The sequence below is a fragment of the Lissotriton helveticus genome, chromosome 7 (assembly GCF_964261635.1).
Source record: "Lissotriton helveticus chromosome 7, aLisHel1.1, whole genome shotgun sequence".
Classification (NCBI taxonomy): Eukaryota; Metazoa; Chordata; class Amphibia; order Caudata; family Salamandridae; genus Lissotriton; species Lissotriton helveticus.
The window spans coordinates 986,510,380-986,524,888 of NC_136068.1; the positions used below are offsets into that span (position 1 = coordinate 986,510,380).

The following is a 14,509-nucleotide window of genomic DNA, read 5'->3' on the forward strand; positions in this document are numbered from 1 at the left end:
CCGCCGCGCAGCGTGAGCAAAGTGAAGCTGCTGCGGCGGGAGACCGAAGAGTGGAGCATCATCGGCGTTTAAAACAGCAGGGCCGGCGGAGCCTACCCGCGGCCTGCTTCAAGCGCCCCCGCCCAAGGAGGAGTGACAGGAGCGACGCGCTCCCTCCCCGCCTGAAGTAAGCATCAGCATTTTCCCCCCCCCGCCCGCGCAAAGACTGCGAGACGCCGCCGCGGGCAGGGAGGACAGAGGGAAAGGTGACTGCCGTTTTCTGTGCCCGGGAACTGGCGCCACGCACCCGCCAAAGAACTGCTGAAGCGGAGCCTACCCGCTCAGCACACCACACATCGCCGACAAAACCCCCAGCAGTGCCTCCCTTGCTAGCACAGACACTCCTATGTGCCCCATCTCTAAATGGAAAGTGGCGGTGCACCCGGCAAGCTTCAGAACATTTTGCATGTCTGCCCCCATGAGTGAAAAGGAAGAGACTCACCGGGAGGACAGTTTGAAGGACAGTTTGAAGCAGGTTCCCAGCAGCAGCTCCAGCCCCCTGTGCACTGTGACAATAGAGTGCACATCAGGGGAAGACAAGACAGGCTGCTAACAAATCCAGCAACACTGCCACCCAGTGGCCAAAAGCAGAAGTGCACTTACATCCACCAGTACCAAAACAAGCATTGTACAACGCAAGCCCAATCAGCAGCAGCAAAGGGGCGACGGACTGAGTAACGCCCCAACGAAAGCATCCAACCTCACGCAGCAAGTAACTGCGCAACAGCGCAAGTGACACCCACACACACCAGCAAGGAGTCGGCGGCTGCCACTTCCAACGCGACGTGGGAAAAGGCACCAATGCCTCACAAAGCATCCAAGCACTGACGTCTGGAGGAAACGACTGCCAAGCACTAGAAGAACGTCCAGGGAAGAGACCGCCGCGATCAAAGGACGGAGAGACCAGCGACGCCTTGTGGCCACAGGCGCTCACCGCAGCATCAACTACTCCCGCCAACGGTCCAAAGCATCAAGTACCTGAAGGCAGCCAAAGCAGCAAGTACCCAACGTCATGCAACAGGCGTCCCAGAACCCTGAACAGTAAGTGCGCAACCAACGCGCCACGTGGCGACGCACAGCCACCGCAAGCAGAAAGAAGAATGCATGCAGCGCCATCGCGCAGAACAATCTTCGCGGACGACCCCACGACATGGCGCCTCCAAGGAGCCGATCCGCAGAACGATCGCCCATCAAGTGCCGACCCGCGACAGATCCATGGCGCCTCCCAGGAGCCGATCTGCAGAATGATCGCCCATCAAGTGCTGACCCACAACGGGTCCCCAGGAACTGTTGTAGCGCAAAGTCCGACAGGACGACCGAAAGCAACCTGCCAGGCATCGGCAGAAGTGGACCACCAACCGGTCCAGGACGTTCAACCATGAAAAGGTCTACGGACGTGGACCCCCGAACGTCACCAACAAGCATCAAGAAATGAAAGCATCAAAAAGAGAAGGTTCGCGACACTAACTCTGGCTGCTGAGGAAGAAGGAGAAAGTGTCCCCGACGGGGACAAGACCAGGGGTACACATGCAGAGTACGCGCACTGCATGGAGGACCCAGGTCAGGAGTGAAGACACAAGATCGGTCCAAGTGATGTCGCGAAGCAGGAGGAAGAAAAGGAGAGACCTGAGTGGCACGCCTGCCACCGCGAAAAGGAAGAAGAGGAGAGATCCGAGTGGCACATCTGCCACCGTGAAAAGGAAGGAAGAAAAGAAGAGATCTGAGTGGCACGTCTGCCACTGTGAAAAGGAAGGAAGAAAAGGAGAGATCTGAGTGGCACGTCTGCCACCGTGAAAAGGAAAGAAGCATATCCATGTGGCCCGTTGCCACAGTGAAGAGTAGAAGGAGAAGTCAGTGCGAAGCAACGTCCCCACGGTGAACCAACTAAGGAAAGAGAGAGGAGTGCAGGAAGACCACTCACACTCCCGAAGAGAAGGAAGGCGAAAAGTGCCAGGACAACGGTGCGAGGAACACGAGGCCAGAAGAACACCAGTGGCAAAGAAGACCAGCTGACAGACGATGTTTCCGCACACCCAGGATCTGCGGAGAGGAGCAAGCGAGACCGTTCATGACATCCACCTTTGGGGTCACACGGGCACTGGACACATGCCAGCCGTGGTGACTCAGGGGCAGAGGCCTCCGGGATGCAGGTCCCCGCGACGAGAGACGGTCCTCCGACGCCCATCCGAAAGGTCCGGGGAGGGCGAAGACATCGCAAGCAAAGACAGAAACCAACAGCTACCTCGGGACGAGGCTGCGGAATCTGAGGTGAGGCACATGGTCTGCTACATACCCCCACTGACGGCGGCGCAGGAGCAACCTGATGTGGCACATCCAGCCCAGCGCAAATCCGAGAAAGAGGACCTCAAGGATATCCCGTGGCAGGGGAACACCGACGAGAGGGGTCATCCTAGTGAGAGGGATACCTTGCAACGGATCTGCCTTTTGCCAAGTAGGACACAGACTACAAGTGAAGCTAAGGCCGAGACCGGAAATCGTGCATCATTCCCCGGCGAACGACAAGAACTCTAACTGCACCCGTCGCCATGGAAGTGAGCAAAAGAAGGACTGTGAGGACAATCTTGTCGCAGAGTCGTCAATAGACTGGTTCCATCGAGCACCCCCAAACCGGTGCCACTGTGAACTGATGTTCCCCGCAGCAGATTGTACATCGTCTGTGATTCCAAGCAGCGGCGGATAAAAGGACTCAGCGGAAGTTGAACACTTTACTGCACCCTGATACAGTTTGTTTTTCCCACAGGTTGTTTTCTGTGTGTGGGTTTTTGCGATTAAAAAATGGGAGGGATGTAGAGGCCTAGCATGAACACGGTCTAGTGTTCAAGAGTGTTTGTATTACACTTTACACCCACCCACCACAGACGTCATGGTGTCACATGACGCTGGCAATAAAAGGGGCCGAGCGCACGTGCTCGTGGCCATTCCCACTACCCCTAACTGGTGTCTGTGTCAGGTTATTGCTGCTAGCTACCATGCGGGCCTAGGGCCCTCCCCAACACTACAACCTCCTCAGACCAATCCTTGCTGTGCTCACATGCTGCTTCAATTATTAAAAAGCATAAGAACAAAGCCTGGATTGGCTCTGGTCAGGCTAGCCTGTCCCCGCGGGTCCGAGCGTTCAAGGCAGCTCAGGGGCGGGATGAAAGGACACGACCAATAACTGCGCGGCTTTATTTCAAAGCTACACAGTAATTGGTCGTGGTATGTGATTGCACTGCTTTTCCCCCTCATGCCCTGCACCTGCGACGGCATTGTGCACGAGGGGAGAGAAAGCAGTCCTGTTCTTGTATGACGCGTCCGACACAAGGCCCAGAAAGAGCCGATGCAGCAGGTCTGGCGGCTGAGTGAGAAGGTGGGGACTGATTCTCGTTGTTATAAACGTATGCTGGCCGTGGCCAACTATTGTAGGCAATCACCTTGAACAGTCAGAATTAATATGAAGAAAATATAGAAGAGCGGCTAATGAATATAAAAAAAAAGATTTAGCCTTGCAAGGTTAATACAATGTATTTGAAACTACCACAAATATGTATATTAACATGTAAACCCACTGCTGATGAAGCTCCCTGACAATTCGTGTGGTGCACCAAATCTCAAGTACATATAACTTAGTATCCAGAGTTTAATACAGGTTAGACACACGTGTCTGATAGGGCAGGCAGTAGTTCGAATACAAAATGTGCGCCTCCTCAAGTCTACCCAGTCAAACTCATCACAGATCATTTATGTGTAGACGCGCATTCTATAGCACAACCTATCAATCACTATAAACAGCTATCTCGGTATAACACAGCCATGTAATACCAACTAAACCTGTAGATCAAATGTTAATTCAAAGAGAGTTTCTATTTTACACTGAATTTTTCCTCTCAATAGCAGCGCTCTGTAAACTGATGACAATCAGATCAATTAAAGGCATCTCATTTGCATTTCTGTGTTTGTGCCAGAATTACAGGCTGCTATATTAGTGTTGTTTTTGTTTTCTCTCAGCAGGGGAAAGGCATTATGGTCAGAGCGGCCGACTTTGGAACTGGGGAACCAGGTTCGAGTCTCAGTGTCAGCTTAACATCTTGTGATTTTCAGCAAATCACATAATCCTGTGTCAATTCAAATGAATGTGACATTGTGTAATGGAACTAGCTCTCAAGTAAATCCCTCCAATGGGGAGAGGATGTGGCTAGGCTGCCGACTTTAGTGCTGGAAACCAAGGTTCAAGCCTCGGGTCGCGTCCACATCCTGTGATTCTGGGCAAATCACTTAATCTCCCCGTGCCTACCAAAAAAAAATGAATATGGGCAAATCACTTAATCTCCCCGTGCCTACCAAAAAAAAAAAAAGAATATGTCCTTGTGTTGCGTAACCGGTGCTCATGTAAAGAGCTCCAATACCTACGGGGTCAAGTTTGCCCTATATAAATCTGCAAAAAACATATAAAATACCTTTGGGTCGAGTTTGTGCTATATTAAAAGCTCTTCAGAATGAGCATTTACTGGGAATAGCTTAATTTGAGAGGCACAGTGGCACATGTGTTCAAGCAAAACTTGAAAATCATTTTCTACAGCATCATCCATTACACAGTGTAGTAAGAGGGTGAAGGCCTGATTAAGTAATCATCTGTGTTATTTGCAGATTCGGACCTTTACCCTCTGTTTAAAAGCATGACATGCCCTTTGTTTTATTCAGTGTGTTACCATTACTTTAAAAAACAAAAAATAAATATTGACTTCTAAGGGATCAGCTGTTTGAATTCAATTCAGAGCAAGCATCACTTAAGGCTACAGTCTATATATATATATATATATATATATATATATATATATATATATATATTATATATATATATATATATATATATATATGTGCAGCTGCCCTGATGTTGCTCTTCCAAACTAAAGTAATGGTATGTACCTCATCTTACAATGAACATTTATCAAAGAAAGATATTTTTTTAATTTAGCCAAAAGAAGTAGCGTAAATAATTGGATATTCCCATTGCTGCTGCGGTGCATAAGTGTTTATGATTTTAGATCTGGGTGATTGAATGTATTGACTAGGTCACTGGTGTATTTGTTGTTATGAAGAGAGTGGGAATAAACTGGTGCATGTAGCCTTGTAAAGTTGGGTAAAAAACTGACAGGTACACCTATCATCATGGTGAGGAAGGCACCAGACGTCGCCTTCCTCACAGAAACCTGGATGAACGCCTCCTCGGCCCCCGACATCGCCATAGCCATCCTGGATGGCTACAAAATCACCTGGAAGGACCGCGTCAACAATCCTGGAGGAGGAATCGCTATCATCTACAGGAACATAATCAGCGTCACGACCAACACCGAAGACACACTCACCGCTGCCGAACACCTACACTTCCAGATCCACACCGACCCCCAAACCACCCTCAGAGGAACACTCATCTACAGACCCCGGGGCCCACGGACACAATTCAGCGAAAACATCGCCGACTTCATCAGCCCGCACGCCCTAGCCTCACCAGAGTACATCCTCCTAGGGGACCTGAACTTCCACCTGGAGAAAAACAACGACAACAACACCGCCACCCTGCTCGACAACCTCGCCAACCTCGGACTCAAGCAACTAGTGGACACGCACACCCACCTCGCCGGCCACACGCTCGACCCCATCTTCTCCGCCAGCAACCACGTCTCCTTCAGCCACTCCACAAGACCACACTGGACAGACCACAGCTGCATCCACTTCACCTTCAAGAAGACCACCTCCCACCACCAGACGCTACAGATCCCCCGCAGATGCTGGAGCAAAGTCACCACAGACCAGCTGACCACATCGCTGAGCCAGAACCCACCTGTCAACACCCCCAACGCCAACGATGCAGCACACAATCTCGCACAGTGGATCACCAACTGCGCCGATGACCACGCTCCTCTGAAGAAACCCCCAGGCAAGACGGGCAACAGAAAAACCTCCTGGTTCACAGACGCACCTCAAAATCGCAAAGAAATCATGCCGAACCCTCGAAAAAGCTTGGCGCCACAAACGGACATCAGAAAACATGACAGCCCTCAAGAACGCCACCCACGAATACCACCAGATGATCCGCACCACCAAAAGGACATCATTCAAAGAGCGGCTGGACAACAACGCCCACAACAGCAAGGAACTCTTCAGCATCGTCAAAGAGCTCTCCAACCCCAACGCCAGCAACAACGACATCACACCGTCGCAAGACCTCTGCAACTCCCTCGCCACATACTTCCACCGCAAGATCGCAGATATACACGACAGCTTCGACCCCAGACTCCAACCACCAAACCAACGACCCCCACCACCAGCCTCAACGCATGGACCCCTGTCAGCACTGAAGACACCACCCGCGTCATGAACACCATCCACTCCGGCTCCCCCTCCAACTTATGCCCTCATCATATCTTCAACAAAGCATACACCATCATCGCACCCCACCTCCGAACGTCATTAACAGCTCCTTCACATCAGCCACCTTCCCGGGAAGCTGGAAACACGCAGAAATCAACGCCCTTCTGAAAAAACCAACAGCGGACCCCAAAGACCTCAAAAACTTCCGCCCCATCTCTCTTCTCCCCTTCCCGGCGAAAGTCATCGAGAAGACCGTCAATAAACAGCTGACTGCATTCCTCGAAGAAAACAGCTCGCTCGACCCATCCCAGTCCGGATTTCGAGCCAACCTCAGCACCGAGACCGCCCTCGTCGCAGCCACCAATGACATTAGGACCCTGATGGACAACGGAGAGACAGCCGCTCTCATCCTCCTGGACCTCTCGGCGGCCTTTGACACCGGCTGCCACCATACCCTAATAACCCGCCTCTACAACACTGGGATCCAAGGAAAGGCCCTGGACTGGATCACATCGTTCCTCTCCGACAGAACCCAGAGAGTCCGCCTCCCTCCCTTCCGCTCCGAGGCAACCAAGATCATCTGCGGCGTACCCCAGGGCTCCTCACTCAGCCCAACTCTCTTCAATATCTACATGAGCCCCCTCGCCACCATCGCCCGCAAACACAACATCAACATCATCTCCTACGCCGACGACACCCAACTCATACTCTCCTTCACCAAAGACCCTCTCACCGCCAAAGCCAACTTCCAGGACGGAATGAAAGAGGTCGCAGAATGGATGAGGCACAGCTGCCTGAAGCTCAACTCAGACAAGACAGAGGTCCTCATCCTCAGACAATCCCCTTCTGCCTGGGAAGTCTCCTGGTGGCCCACGTCGCTGGGCACCCACCGACACCCACTGACCACGCACGCAACCTGGGATTCATCCTCGACTCCTCTCTCACGATGACCAAGCAAGTCAACGCAGTCTCGTCCTTGTGTTTCAACACCCTGCGCATGCTCCGAAAAATCTTCTGGTGGATCCCCACCGAAACCAGAAAGACAGTCACCAGCCGACTGGACTACGGGAACGCCATATATGCAGGAACCACAGCCAAACTTCAGAAACGAATGCAGCGCATACAGAACGCCTCCGCACGACTCATCCTCGACATCCCCGGCCACAGCCACATATTCGCCCTCCTGAGAAACCTGCACTGGCTCCCAGTCAGCAAGAGGATCACGTTCAGGCTCCTCACCCACGCACAGAAAGCGCTACACAACATGGGCCCCATATACCTCAACGACCGCCTCTCGTTCCACACCCCTACCCGCCAACTCTGCTCCTCCAGCCTCGCCCTCGTCACCGTTCCACAGATTCGCAGAACCACCACGGGAGGAAGATCGTTCTCCTACCTTGCAGCGAAGACATGGAACTCCCTCCCCGCACACCTACGACTGACCCAGGACCATCTCACCTTCAGGAAACACCTCAAGACCTGGCTATTCGAGCAGTAGCAGCACCCCCCCACCCCCACTCCTCAGCGCCTTCAGATCATCACGGTGAGTAGCGCGCTCTACAAATGTACTGATTGATTGATTGGTTAATGGTCAGCTAGGGCAGGCCCTGGCTGGTGGCATGCATGGTGTGAGATGACAGGCCATGTGGATGGTTGAGTTTAGCTGAAGTTTGCTTTTGTTACAAGTGCAAAGCTGAAATGTAGCAGTTTTCAAGTCTGGAGTCTAAAGTGACAGAATGCCTTTGGTGGCACGTGCAGGTGACAGCGCTTGGGTGATATCCAGCCACACTGCACATTATGAGTGAGAAATGAGAAAGGGGTCCTCTGCAGGGGCCTAAGTAGACCCCTGCTTTTGAGGGGGCGGGGGCACTAAGATTTTGAATGAGTGGAGCAGAACTTTTTTGTTTGCTTCACAAATCTTCTTGCTTTCTCACTTAACTCTTTATACAAATTGGCTTTAAAATGCACATGTTTACACTCTTTAAAAAAAAATAACTGTTCTCCAGGCGGTGGCAAACTCCCCCCAACCCTCCTTGTGTCAGTCACGTTGACTCGCTTAGCTTTGTCGGTATGTAAAACTCATCTTCACCTTTTACTCCTCACCACTTTGAAATGTCACCAGCCACTACTTCGAAAGCAAGTGTTGTTCTTTCACTGTCTGACACCACACTCAGTTTTCATCCTTTGAGAATCAAGCACTCCTTACTGTCCTGGATTGTGATACTGGGAGTGGAACCACCTATAATGGGCAAATATGGGATTAAACATATTGCCATTTAAGCAGCGTTACCAAGGCTTGCCCATCACATTGTGGCTTTTGTAATGTGGATTCAACTGCAATACATGGTTCTGCTCTGTCTACTTCATCTCAAGTTTAAGATACTCCTGCTGACATACAAATTAATGGTTCGGCAAATAAACAGAAATAAATATAACATTGAGAACTCGCACACTACTTCTTTCAGGCACTGAGAACCTGCGACCTGAAGATGAATTAACTGAAAATGAATTCATTGTAACACACCATCGACCTTCAGAACTGGAGCCTGCATCCTGTTGATTACACGGTTTCCATAGCAAGTGCCCAAATTAGATATCTATTGCCAGCATCTCTCTAGCTCTTTTATACAACAAAGAATTCAATTCTAAGCGAGATGTGTACATTTTGATTTATTCCTTTAAACATAGAGGTTCATAAAAGTGCCTCAACACACAGACAAAACAGCATTACCTGGATATGGTTTACAACAAGTGTAATTACTAAACTCACATTTTTAAACAGCAGGACATAAAAGGTTGAGTTGGCCCTTTCTGTCTTTGAGGCTGTGAACCCCCAGGTAGTGCACATCAGATATCTGGGGCAGATATGCTAGGCGCTGAACCCTGCTCATTGCAAGGATTTCCTCCGATTAAGTGCTAAAATGTGTTGAGTCAAATACATTTTAAGAGGGCTTCGAGGGTCTCAATACTGAGAATGCAGCCCATGCTGCAAGTCTGAGACAAGCACCTGGAAACCGAAACATGATGCATGCCAGAGGACAGACTCGTTGTGAGAGCTCTGGGGGTGCCCCAGCAGTGGGAAAGCAGGGTACAGAGCAAGACAAAATAGAAAGCCACAGTTCTGTGCTTGTATTACATGTATTTAAGTAGTACAGTGGCGACCAGTGGTATAGTCAGCTATGGATGTTAAACTCCAATGCTGTTCCTCCATGAGCAATAAAACGCAGTGCCCTTACATGACACTTATGAAATGTATATTATATGGCTTGGCAGTTCGGGCTGGACTGTTCCCACGAGGCACAGGGTCAGACTGATTTGCATATAGCCATGTCTGAACTGGGGTGGCTGAGTGAACTAAAGAATGGTGATGGATTAAACCCAGATCAGTTGACTGGGGGTGAGTGTTTGATTTGTTCAAACGCTCCGTCCATCATCCCCTTTTGTATCGCTTTGTTCGCCTTAAGTGTGGCAGGGTATGCTCAGACGTGAGTCCCTTGTTCACTTGGCCACTGGATTCAAGATAGCCTGGCTGATGAGGATTATGAATCCGAAACCGGTCCCAGGATGCTTGTTTCCGGTCCAGGGAAGACATGGCTTGGCAGTTCGGGCTGGACTGTTCCCACGAGGCACAGGGTCAGACTGATTTGCATATAGCCATGTCTGAACTGGGGTGGCTGAGTGAACTAAAGAATCGTGATGGATTAAACCCAGATCAGTTGACTGGGGGTGAGTGTTTGATTTGTTCAAACGCTCCGTCCATCATCCCCTTTTGTATCGCCAAGTTTTCTACACATAGCAAGATTATCCATGGACTAAAATATATCCACCTACACCATGAGCAGAATTACCGAAACCCTGATCCTCAAACTTCACAAGCAGCAAAAGGGTTTGCTTTCTCATACTGGGCATGCTCAGCAGTAGGGCAAGCTTTCCTCAAATGCAGCCAGAGCAAGCCTCTGTCACACCCAGAGGGACAGATTCACAAAAGCATCAGTGACTACCTGAATTAGTACCACAGGAGAACACTTCATGTATTTTTTAAAAAAACTTTGAGAATCAGCCCCTAAACACACAAGATCCTCTAGGTAAAAGTGCAAAGAGTCGTCCCGGTTTGTACCACCTGTAGATGTAAATGTACGTAAATATTCCCTGAATATTTCATTTTTTGATGTTCTGGGGCCAATTCAGAAAGGCATGTAAAAGAGTACAGTAGGGCAGGCATATTCTTGTAGAGAGCTGCTCGTCTATTGCTTATATATGTGCCTCTATGTGACTCTAACTTCTTGGAAATAAAGTGTGGAATTCCCCAGGGGTGACGTAAGCACGTACACAAAGGCACACTGTCTTGATGCCACTCCCGATGATGATAAAATGAGTACCACAGAGCTAGTAACACCTGGTATTTACATTTAAATTGCTACAAAGCTGCAACACTGTAAATTTAATTTCCCAGCCTGGAAAGTGCTACCTGGGGTTATTTGTCAACTATAATCCAAACAACACTGAAGAATTGTTCATTCAAGAAAGAAATCAAAGAAGGTAAGTCAGTGACAAAGCGCTGTTTGTGATAATGTTAAGGCACATTAATAAACGAGCATTAAATTCAATGTGTTTCCACGAGAAGCATGACAATCACGTTTGTCTTTTTTCCTACTATTTCAACACGATCATGGGAATTACCAAACACTCGGTGAGTTTCGTGTAGTTCAGGATGAGCACACTCAGACTCAGTGTGAGCACCGTCTGGCTGATCAGGTGAGCCTCACCCCAAGCAAATGCTGTCATAACACTTCATACCTGGGAAACAATATTCATTAAAGCAGATTTTCATCGAAAAAGATCAAATCTCGCACAAGAAGATGCCTGAGGTTTAGTGGTAGGAAAAGGTCTTGGTATACGTGGTAAGGAGCGCCCTGCCATGCGTGACACATACAGCCAACCTAGGCTTTTTCTCCAATAAAAGACTGCATTTTTGGGCGAACTGTAACATAGTTTCATTGAAAGGTTGTGAAATTAAACTTTCAGAGCGAAATGTGGGTTGGGTATCTTGTGTATCTTTTGTTTTTTTGACTGGGCGTGTAATTTGCATGAAAAATTCACACAAGATTCCGACACAAGAGCGGGTTTGAACAGAAATGTTTTCTTTGCAACAGTTTTACTGTGAAAAAGTCTCCCACTAGCATCTTTCGAGATGTTTCATGCAAGGTGCACACCTGTTTCAAAGAGTACCGCAAAATACATAATTTTGAGAAAGAGCAAATTGTTGAATAAAAAGTCAAATCTGAAAGTGTTAGGCATGGCACTGGGCCACGTGGTTACTACATTAGCTCACAAAGGTGGCCCATGAAGACGTGCGACTTAGAACCAGGCTTGTTGTGTTTTTGTGCAGGCAATCCAAGAAATTCTGCCCTGCTATCCATTCACTCTGCCCCAATCCTACAACGTAGTTAAAGAACTTTCAACGTCCATATGGAAACAAGGAGCCAGAAAGCAATGCATCCACCATATCCAGGGCTACTGAAATGATGCGGGTTTGCAGCCACTGTGTTTTCTGCATACTTATGGCTAAGCTGCTGTTAATGGGGTGCTAGTTCTGCCCAGACGGTTCTGCAGGTTAAAATGGCAGATGGTGAAGTCATAGTGCCGCGGACAGTGATGAATTACATGCTTCATATTTTTTTTTCTTCTGACCCCATAATGTAGTCAACAATTATACATAATTTCTTCCTCCATCGCTACAAGAGTCTAATGGGCTTGACCATACCAGGCAGCAGGTCATTGATATTATTAAGGAAAGAAACATATGACTTCCTTCAACTCAAAAAGGGAAAGGAGGTTCCCAAGGGATGCTGCCATGGATTACAGAAGAGCGAAATCATGCTACTGTCAGACACTGAAACCGATTTCTTCATAAACTAATCAAAACAAAGGGAAAAGGCGCTTTTCCGCTTTGAAGAAAAATGAGGCGCTCCGTCCATCATTGGTGAGCACTACTGTGTTGACATGGGCCCTTATGCATTATTATAATAGAATTCACTCACGTGACCCTGGGCCTTCAGCAATTGTTGCCACACGATGGATGAAGCAGGTGAACTAAATCGGTTATATAGATGCACTAAAGAGTAAATACATGGGAGTCTTATATCATCCACTAAAGACACCAAAAAGGGATATTCTAGCTACTGCCGACTTGTAGTAAATGGAAGAAGCCCTCAGGAACAGTTGTCTACATAATTACTGAAAAGTCTCCCTTCACGTGCTTTTATGTGTACACACACTACAGGCACTACAGTTACGCACTACCCTGGAAGAGGTCACCCGGGTGTTATTGCAACACTCCTAGGAGACGTTGGGGGCTTCCAGGAATTGTTTTGATGCAGTATAGAGTAAAAATATGGACTCTCGGAGCCAGAAACAAAACACGGGGTCAGTCCCTATTGTTGTGCTTTTAAGGGGGAGGGCAGGGCCTCCCTCCGGTCAGTGTGATGTCTTGAAGAAAGCCGCGCGCTCGACAGAAGAAAGGGTCCCCCGGCTATTTTAAGGATGCGCGACAGAAAGGGAGGCTGACAGATCCTGACATCATTGACAGGAGGTAGGATCCGGGGCGTGGAGGAGGCAGGGGTTAACAGAAGCCACGCCAGTGCGTGCCCTCGCACCGCAGCAGAGTGTGGGGGAGGATCGTGCGTTATGGACGAGGCACCGATTCAAACTTCTCCCGTTAAATTAAAGGAGTCAAATGTATTTTTATGCGAGACAAAGAATTAAACTGCACGAAAAGTCCACTCTGCTGTCTGACATCGGATCTTTTCTGAGCCCCTATCCGTCGACCCCCGACTCTGCATAACGGAAACCTCTTCACTATGCCCCTTCCCCACCAGCACGGCTCCGCGCCCTCCTCTCCTCCACCGGTCCTTTAGCCCCCCACACCCTCCCTAGGGCTTCCGTCGCCCCCTCCTTAGCCGCCCCATCCACAGCCACTTCCTCAACTTGTGCGAAACTTTCAAAAAGTAAACTAAAAACGAACAAAAAAGCTGCGGATTTCCCGCCCGTTACCTTCCTCCGCGGTCGCAGACAGCCTCTCATTTTGCTGCCCTTGCACCCCATGCCGGGCGGGCTTCGAGGGGTGTTGTTACTCGGGGTGCAGGGAAAGATGCTGCTCCATTAGCCCCACCGCACGAACTCCACCACTTCATGCACTTTCCAAGTCTGGCTGACTTTTTAGACCAGTCCCCGCGCCCCACCCGGAACCTGACAAAGTCATGAACTTCTGCACCGTAAACACCAGAAGAGCAGCGCGTCCCAAACGCTGTCTGTGTACTGCTATGCACAGTAACTGAACTTTAAGCAGGGTGAAGGTTTATGGCTTACGGTTTGTTGCTCTGTTTTCTAGGCTGAAAAATATAGGTTGCTTTTTCGAGTTTTTTTCTTTTTTGGCAACTCTGCAGCTACTGATGCTTTTGGAGGTGTTTTGTCCCTTCGGATCGGAGGTGATGCATGTTTCTGCCAGGTGGGGATGGGGCGGCTGGTCATTACAAGGGCACAAGTCCTAAAAAAAAGAAGTGGGGGGACGCTGACGTCACGACAGGAAGTGACATCACGAAAGGTGGCTTACAATATCAGACTCATTGCCTCCCCTTTCTCACCCCTTAGATGCGATTGCATCAGAGAAGCCAGTGCGTAAGCAGCGTTCTGAATGGGCTCTGATCTCGCCCCAGAGATGCCAAAGAGTGAATGTGTGGCTCCACATGGTCAGCGACTAGCTGCCGCCTCCCCCCCAATCCGGCACCCAACACCCAAGAACGTGGACACGAGACGTCTTTACTTTTTGGAAGGCGGGCGCTAGTCGCCCGGCCGTATTTATTAAAGTATGAAATTAAAAAAGGTTTTAATTGCATAATCAACAATGAATACAAAAATCAGCAGGACATTTAGTTACACAATTCTTATCAACAAGTTTGAGAGCCTGACCTTAACAAAACTCTAATACATGTTGTTTCCTAACTTAGACTAAACATCCTAATCTTGATTTTTGTACATTTCTGGCCATATGGCAGGGTCACTACCGGTGTCAGGTCCTACAAGCTGCGCCTCCCCCATA

The 14,509-nt window shown here is 49.1% G+C and overlaps 1 protein-coding gene across 1 annotated transcript in view; it reads right to left on the reverse strand.

Moving 5' to 3' along the window:
• The window catches only part of CCDC69 (coiled-coil domain containing 69), a 133,586-nt gene extending 119,670 nt beyond the window's left edge, over positions 1–13,916 (reverse strand). Inside the window, exon 1 of the mRNA XM_078653625.1 lies at positions 13,465–13,916. Coding sequence (XP_078509751.1) covers positions 13,465–13,515 — 51 coding nt within the window. The 5' untranslated portion in view covers positions 13,516–13,916. The remainder of the gene's footprint in view (positions 1–13,464) is intronic.
• Positions 13,917–14,509: the final 593 nt, after the last annotated feature.